Here is an 8,504-nt window from a genome sequence, read left to right on the forward strand (position 1 = left end):
GTCACTGACAATGGCAGCTATCTTGAGGAGTGGGGCCCGCGGGCCTGCCCGCTGTTCAGCGCGCCCTGGGGAGTGGTGAGGGGTACCCCCGCCCCCTACCTGCCTCCCCGCACTATACTTGAACATTCATCTGTACTGAAGTGTTACTTGAACCGGGGGAACCTCGGGCCTGGGGGAGCCAGAGCTTAAGGGGACGGGACCAGCTTGGACTGAGACTGGACTGGTGGACCACCCAGTTCGGACTGGACCACCCCAGGCTCTCTCGCTTTACTGTATTGAGCAGCTCTACCCCTCCTGACCCTGAGGTGGGGGTGGGGGGTGGTGGGCCAGCCTAGTGATGGGGAAGATGGGACTCCTCCAGCTTGGCTCTTCCCACTCTTTCATCGTCATGGAACCTTGTATCCCATTTGCCCAGGGAACTGCCACTCCTGGTTGCCATGGAATTAGCAGCCAATGGACACCTCCCAAAGCCAGTGCTAAGGCTGGAAATGGCCCCTCTTTGTTGCCATGGGAACTTAGTAAAGACTCTTGGCCCTCCCCTGCCCCTTCCTCTGCGGGGGCGGGACTTTGGGAGCCAGGGGTAGGGGCAGGGGCCAGGTCCCGCCCCTCAGCCCGGGTCTCCCTGGGGAACCAGACTGGACCATGTTGGGGAGGGGGGAATATCCACATACCTCAGGTAACAGGGAGGTTCGCGGGTGGGGGGGAGGGACTGGGTGGACCAAAGGCCGGAGGGGAGGGGGTCCTGGGGATTCGAAGAAGGCTTGAGGATGGGGCCGCTTGGGGGAGGGGGAGGAGGCAGCCCAGCGAGGGATAAGTGGGGGACCCAGCCGGGCTGGGCCCCTGGGCCCCGGGTCTGTACAATATGGTTTGCTATAAAACTCAAAATCTTCCAGCCGGGGCCGCCGAGTTTGCGTGTGGTTGTCTGCGGCGTTGGGAATGCCGGGGGTGGGAGTTAGGGGGGAATGACCGGAGTATTCTTTGAGGGTCTGGGAGGACGGGGCTCTTTGGATGGGTCTGGGGGCCCTAAGGTCTAAGTGGGCCTCCAGAAATTGAGGCTGCAGGGCCTCCTGCAGTCTTTAGGGTGAGATGGGGTCACTTCGCCTGAGTTTACTGTTCAGGTGAGGGTTAGGAGTCTGGACGTTCGAGGTGTGCAGGTGTACCTGGAGTGGTCCAGGATCCGGAACTCCCAGTCACTGGGGCTCGGCGTTCATCACAGTGGGGTTGAGGCACCCAGAGGACATCCTAGGTGGACTGGGGTCTCGGGGTCCCTTGGGATCTCTGTCCACGGTCCCCCGGCTCCACCCTATCATGTGGCCGCCTCAGCTCCGCCTCCGCCCCAGTTCCTGTTTCGGCCTCGGCTTCAGCCCCTAGGGCTCCCCGCAGTCGCCTGCTCTTCCTGCTCCGCCCGGGCCACGTCTTCCTGGGAGCTCGCCGCCCGCATCCCCGCTCGTCCCGCCGGGGCATGGGACCTTCCCCAGACCTGGGCCCGCCCTGCTGGGGCCCCAGAGGCGATTCGGCTCCGCCTTGACGGATCAGCCCGCTTGGTGCCGCGGCCCCAGGATGAAGGGCGGCGAGGGGGACCCGGGCGAACAGGCCCCGCTGAACCCGGAGGCCGAGAGCCCCGCGGGCTCGGCCACGTACCGGGAGTTCGTGCATCGCGGCTACCTGGACCTCATGGGGGCCAGTCAGCATTCGCTGCGGGCGCTCAGCTGGCGCCGCCTCTACCTCAGCCGGGCCAAGCTCAAAGCCTCCAGCCGCACGTCTGCCTTGCTCTCGGGCTTCGCCATGGTGAGGGGAGGGAAGGGGCGCACAGGGTGGGGGTGAAGCCCCTTGCGGGGAACGGGTCGGAGGCAAGATGAACAGGTACCTAAGGGAGACAGGGTGGAGGAGTGGGAAAGACCGGTCTTTCAAAGGGAAAAGTGGGGGGGTGGAAACAAGGTCCCAAGGGACTACGCAAGTCTCTCTCTTAATGGGTGTGGGGGTGGCTCCTAGCATAAACTGGGCCTGAGGAGGATAAGCAAATCCTAAACGCGTCACTGGTGACACACATCAAGGGGATACACATGCAAGGACAGAGTGCAGAGCTCCAGAAGGGACAGGATACGGCAGAAGTGATTTCTGGGTCCCCACCACAGGCTCAACAGCAAATCTGAGCTGGTTGGGGCTGAAGGATGACTTCAAGGATCCAGGGGGTGAGAATAAACTGGATGGAGCAGTCACCCAACAGGAGGAGGGCGGCCAGGCCCTAGGGGACATGAAGAGTGCTTAGTGGTGGCCTGGGAAAGCTCTCAGAAGATACCTGTGAGGGAGTCTCAGGGGAGAAAGCTGTCTAGGAAGCACGATTCTGGAGATGATAAACTCCAAGTGTGGGCAGATGCTAATCAGCTAACGGTCCAGCAGAGGCCTCACAGGAAGCAGGCTGAGGGAGGTCCCAGGGTGAGGAGACATCAGCAGACACAGGTCCTGGCTCCTTCCTGCCTGTGTCCAGCTGTGTGACCCTGGACAGGTCTCCAACCCCCATCGCTGGCCAGTGGGAAATTGTGAGATCATGGAAGGGCGCGCCCTCTGTAGCTGGCCAGGGAGCCACCCCAAGCAAGATGAGCTGATTCTTGTCATCAGATCCTGGATCCAGGCACGTCAGAGCAAGACCCGCATCAGAATGGCTGAGACTCCCTGTTGATGGAAACCGAGGCCCAAAGTGGGTGGCGGCTCTGCCAGAGCACTCAGCAGCTGAAGGATACAGGAGGAACTGAGACCCAGGGTCGCTGGACTGTTCTTCCAGGATATCATGACAGGAAAAAGGAGAAAATGGGCTGGAGAGGGGTCCTCATGGAAATGGGGGTATCAAGATGGGGATAAAAAGGGGCCATAGCCCTGGGTGGTTTGAGTTGGTCCCTGCCCCCTCTTTGTCACAGCCTCTGTATTCGCATGACTGGCAGGAACATTTCTATCCCTAAGGGTCATCCTTAGGTCTATGGTTTTCTATGTGAGGGTCCTGGATCCACAGGCCAGCTCACCCTGCCAGATGTGGGGTCATCTCAGGACAGGGAATGCTCCCCTTCACCTGTACAGACTGCAGAGAAAGGAAAGCAGCCCTGGGGACCCAGCTGAGGGAGTTGCCCCCACCCCCAACCCCCATGGTCCAGTGTGTTCCCAAGGAGACAATCCTGCCTGCTCTGAACTTGCAGGTTGCTGAGGTGACAACTTAAGGGCCAGGACCTTCTCTGCAGGATCAAGAGGCCAGATGAGTAGGTTCTGGGGGCCAAACTGGCCCCCGTCCTGTCAGGGATGAGCAAGGTTGAATCAGGCTCCCGGAGAAACCAAGACCAGGCCTGGCCCAGATTGCTGTCTGTAGAAAACTGCTAACATCCGCTACGGCCCAATTTCCCAAAATACTCAGCCTTGCCTTCCTACTACTACCCTCTCGGCTCTGCACTTTCCTCCTTGCCCCAGCCCAGAGTAATCTAATGGATCCTGAAAGAACCAGGCATGGGGAAAGAACCTGATCCTGGAATTCAGGTGACCTGGGTTAGAATAACATTATACAAATTGTATTGAACTGTCACTAAGTACCACGCACTATGCTCAAGGGTTTAATGTGTATCATCTTCCTATCATCCTCCAAAGTAGGTACTACTACTATTTTATAAATGAGAAAACTGAGGATCAGAAATATTAAGACACCTGCCTATGGTTCCACAGCAAGTATGTGGCAGGATTTGAATTTAGTCAGTTTAGCTCTAGAATCCAAATTTATACAACCCTAGAACAAGATTATCAACTCTAATATGTGCAAAGACCACACAGGTGGTATGGATGTCAAGTTGGCTGGGTGGGGACTGTGGCTTTCAAGAGACCCTCATCACCTGTGCAAAGGGAGCAGCCATGACTCAACTCTGACTGATAGTTGCCATGCAGGAATGTGGGCCTGGTGTAATCTGATCTTCCAAATTTCCAGGAGGATCTGGAAATAGGGATATTTACATGAAATCTCTTGAGTTTTAGAAGCTGGCAACAATTCTTAAAAAAAAAAATAAAATGCACTGTCTGAGCCAAGCAGAACATGTTTGCAAGCTGGCTTGGGTTGTGGTGTGCCAGTTTGCAAACTCTGGCCTTGGACTTCAGTGTTAACTCTAATAATAACAGCAAACATTTACTTGAGCATACTATGTACCTCACACTATTCTTATCACTTGATGTATCTCTAAATGTATCATTAAATTTTCACAACAACCCTATAAGGCAGGTAGGTGCTGTTATCCATTCCTATTTTCCAGATGAGGAAAGGGAGGCACAGAGAGAACTAAACCACTTGCTCAAGACTACACAGTTTGTACAACTGAAAATGAACCCAGGCAGCCCTGCTCCAGAATCTGTGCTTTTTTTAACCCCTATTTTGTAAAAGTGAAAATCATGTGCATCTTTTTAAAAATTATCTTAAACTTACTTATTTGGCTGCATTGGGTGTTAGTTACAGCACATTGGACATATTGCGGCCCACAGACTCTCCATTTGCAGCTCGTGGGCTTAGTTGCTCCAAGGCATGTAGGATCTTAGTTCTCCCTCCAGGGATTCAACCCATGTCCCCTGCATTGCAAGGCAGATTCTTAACCACTGGACCATCAGGGAAGTCCCGGGCCCCTGTATTATAAAAGATAAGATGGTCAGAAACATGCCAGCCAACCCTCTAGTTTCCCCCCAGGAGGGGAAGCCAAAGCCTGGAAGAGGACAGAGCCTTGCCAAGGTTGTCCATTTATTCACTTAAAGCATGGGGGCCTTCTTTCTACCAAGCACTGTTCTAGGTCTTAAGGATACATCAGTGATGTACAGGCAAAAAAGCCCTCTACTGTTGAGGTTACGGACACTCAACCCATCCCCTCTTGTCCCCACAGGTGGCCATGGTTGAGGTGCAGCTGGAGAGCAAACACGAATACCCGCCGGGCCTGCTGGTGGCCTTCAGCGCCTGCACCACCGTGCTGGTGGCTGTGCACCTCTTTGCACTCATGGTCTCCACCTGTCTGCTGCCTCACATTGAAGCCGTTAGCAACATCCACAACCTCAACTCTGTCCACCAGTCTCCACACCAGCGACTCCACCGCTACGTGGAACTGGCCTGGGGCTTCTCCACTGCCTTGGGCACCTTCCTTTTTCTGGCTGAAGTTGTCCTGGTTGGCTGGGTCAAGTTTGTGCCCATCGGGGCCCCCTTAGGCACATCAGGTCCAGTGGGACCTGCCTCCCAGCTGCCTGAGACTCTGCCACCAGTGGCCACCTCCCTTAGTCCAGCTTCCAAGCCGTCCTCCGCTTCTGTAGCCCCATCACAGGCTGAGCCCCCTGAGCCCTGCCCCCCACGGCAAGCATGTGGCAGTGGTGCGGCCCATGGACCAGGCTGGCAAGCCGCCATGGCCTCCACGGCAATCATGGTACCTGTAGGGCTAGTGTTTGTGGCCTTTGCCCTGCATTTCTACCGCTCCTTGGTGGCTCACAAGACCGACCGCCACAAGCAAGAGCTAGAGGAGCTGAATCGCCTGCAAGGGGAGCTTCAGGCTGTGTGAGGCTGGTGTTAGCCCAAGGCTGAGAGCACTGCCTGCCCCAGGGGTCAGTCAGAGGCCCCGGATCTACCAACCCCATTCTGAGGCCCTGCGTGGAGCCACTTCCTGTGGCCACTCTCAGGTAGAGAACAGATTCCTGCCCTCAGGGTCCTTCGGGCTGGATCTTGGGGCAGCTCCCACATTCCCAGGGATTCTGTCTAGTCTACCCCATGGGTTTTGGAAGCTCTACTCTACACCCAGGGGGCTGGGAAGAGAATGAGAGTTAAGTGGAAGGTCCTTGGTCCAAGCTCCTGTGGCAGGTAGAGGGGAGGCAGGGAGACCCTGGTCAGACCTTCGGTGCTCTTAGCCACTTGCCCCCATACAGAATGAGAACGTCAGAAGGATACACGCCCGTCCAGTTGGCCCAGAAGGCAGGCAATCCTTATTTTACTTTTGTAGACTGTTTTATGGTTGGCTTTTTTTTTTTTTTTTAAAGTTTTCCCCCATCCTCAGATTTTGATTTCCACGCTCTCGCTTTGGCATTTGGGTAGAGAGGGATTTAGGTGTTTCTCCCCCAGGCACAGGTCCAGCCTTTCCAAGGGAGAGCTTCCCTGTTTGGAGGAGGTTCAAATGCCTGCCCCACTGCCCTAGACACACACTCATGCTTCTATAACTGATTCCTACTCTCCTGGTCCAGGGCCGGGGGGCCGCGCACCCAGCCTGACTCCCTAGCAAGGATTGGGGTGATAAGGGAGAAGGTCCATTCCATAGCCCTTAGAATACAGAACTCTTCTGACACTGAATTTTTGATGCACCTAGTTTTGTATAATAAATTGTGTTTTACACATGTCGCTGTGGCTGTGAATGGAGTGAAGAGGAGGCCTCCTCGGGAACAGGGACTTGTTCTTAAGAGCCAAGTAGAGGCAAGTATCCCTGGGGGCAGGGTAGAGGTGAAGGAGAGAAGGTTCCAGGCTTGACTCCCTTCTAGTGCTGACAGGGCCCAGTAGCTTCTGAATGTGGAGACTGAGTTAGGCTAAAGGGTTTTGCAATCTTGTTACTGAGTCCAGGGTCTCTATCTCTTCCATTGAGCATGGGAGTGAAAACCCTGTTTTAAAACTCAACATTCAAAAAACTAAGAGCATGGCATCCAGCCCCATCACTTCATGGCAAACAGAAGGAGGAAAAGTGGAAACAGTGATAGATTTTTCTTTCTTTGGGCTCCAGAATCACTGCAGACAGTGACTGCAGCCACGAAATTAAAAGAAACTTGCTCTTTAGAAGGAAAGCTATGACAAACCTAGACAGCATATTAACAAGTAGAGTCATCACTTTTTCAGCAGAGGTCCGTATAGTCAAAGCTATGGTTTTTCCAGTTGCCATGTATGGATGCAAGAGTTGAAGGCTAAGTGCTGAAGAACTGATGCCTTCGAATTGTGGTGCTGAAGATTCCTGAGAATCCCTTGGACTGCAAGTAGATCAAATCAATCGATCCTAAGGAAATCAACCCTGAATATTTATTTATTGGAAGGACTGATGATGAAGCTGAAGCTCCAGTTCTTGGGCCCCTGACGCGAAGGGCAGTAGGAAAGACCCTGATGCTGGGAAAGACTGAAGGCAAGAGAAGGGGCAGCAGAGGATGAGATGGTTAGATAGCATCACCAACTCAATGGATATGAATTTGAGCAAACTCCAGGAGACAGTGAAGGACAGGGAAGCATGGCATGCTGGAGTCCATGGGGTTGCAAAGAGTTGGACATGACTTAGCAACTGAACAACATTAAGTTTCTTTTAGAGTAAGTTTCTTTCTTGAGTAACTACACATACTAGGGACTTCTCATAGGTCATTTTATTTAGCCTATTTAACTGCTTTAACAATCACCTCAAGAGACAAGTCTTGAAAGCCACACAGCCAGTCAGGGAAAACTTGGACCACCTTTACTATCACAAGGGGAAACTTTCGCTTGAGAAAAGGAGTATCTTTCAACGAGGACCAGAGAAAGAATCTGATTTCATTACCCCTGTTTCCATTGTAAATTTATTTCTTCAGCCTCATTTTCCTTAAATTTGTAAAGGGTCCTAAGCCTCTCCCAGAAGAGTTCTTTTGGTGTTGAGATTTTGGACAAATGGCTTTTCCTACTCCTTAAAATTGTGAATTTACATGAACCAGGCCTCAGGGGCCTTTCCTGCACTGTTTTAATGCCTACAATAGTACTGCATAACAGTAATTAACATCTATTTTCAGAGGAAGAATCTGAAGCTTTATGAAGTTAGTGACTTGCCCAAGGTCATACATCAAAAAGTCTGGAACTTAGGGCATCCCTTCAGCTCTGATAGTGCCTGGGAGTGCCATTACCCTGAGACCAAGAAAGCTGCGTCCAAGCCTAAGAAAAAGGGTGCCAATCATGAGGGCGACCTCAGCCCAAGTCTCAGGTTTAAGCCTGGGCTGGTGCTGCCCTCGAGCGGCGGGACTGCGTAAGCGAGGCGGGGCAGAGGGTTGCACAACTGAAAACGGCGGGCACAGGGACCATGATAACCTGGGAAATCGACCAGCCCACCCTAGTTCAAGTACGACCTAATTTATCGTTTTTTACAGGACAGGTTCAAGATCCTTTAAGACCCACCCTTATCACATAACTTTGACACCGACTAAGATTTAATCACTAATGGCGGGCCAATACAGGCAAAGTGCGGCACCCTCTGCCGGCCTCAGTGTCCCCTATCTGTCAAATGGGCATGTTAAAAAACTGCCCAAAGAGGATAATGGGAGGAAAACGTTCCTTGCATTACGTGAGGCGCCAAACAGCCTGAGTCACCGTTGCTGGTGGTATTTTTCCATCTCCTGGGCGCCCCTCCCACCCCGCCCGGGTTTCCGAGGGTCCTACAGGAAGCGCCCCGGCGACGCCGGGCTCCGCACGCTGACCACGCCCTCTGTGCGCGGAGCCTTGGCCCCGCCCACTAAATAATTCGCAGATTCGC

General features: G+C 53.5%; 1 protein-coding gene across 1 annotated transcript; it reads left to right on the forward strand.

Annotated features, from left to right (window-relative positions):
* The first annotated feature begins 978 nt into the window (after positions 1-978).
* Positions 979-8,362, forward strand: ORAI3 (ORAI calcium release-activated calcium modulator 3). Its single transcript, XM_055561644.1, has 2 exons — positions 979-1,788; positions 4,893-8,362. The coding sequence occupies exons 1-2, from the start codon at positions 1,561-1,563 to the stop codon at positions 5,550-5,552; spliced, it is 888 nt and encodes a 295-aa protein (XP_055417619.1). The 5' UTR covers positions 979-1,560; the 3' UTR covers positions 5,553-8,362.
* The last annotated feature ends 142 nt before the right edge of the window (positions 8,363-8,504 follow it).

This window comes from Bubalus kerabau, chromosome 23, assembly GCF_029407905.1.
Source record: "Bubalus kerabau isolate K-KA32 ecotype Philippines breed swamp buffalo chromosome 23, PCC_UOA_SB_1v2, whole genome shotgun sequence".
Taxonomy (NCBI): Eukaryota; Metazoa; Chordata; class Mammalia; order Artiodactyla; family Bovidae; genus Bubalus; species Bubalus kerabau.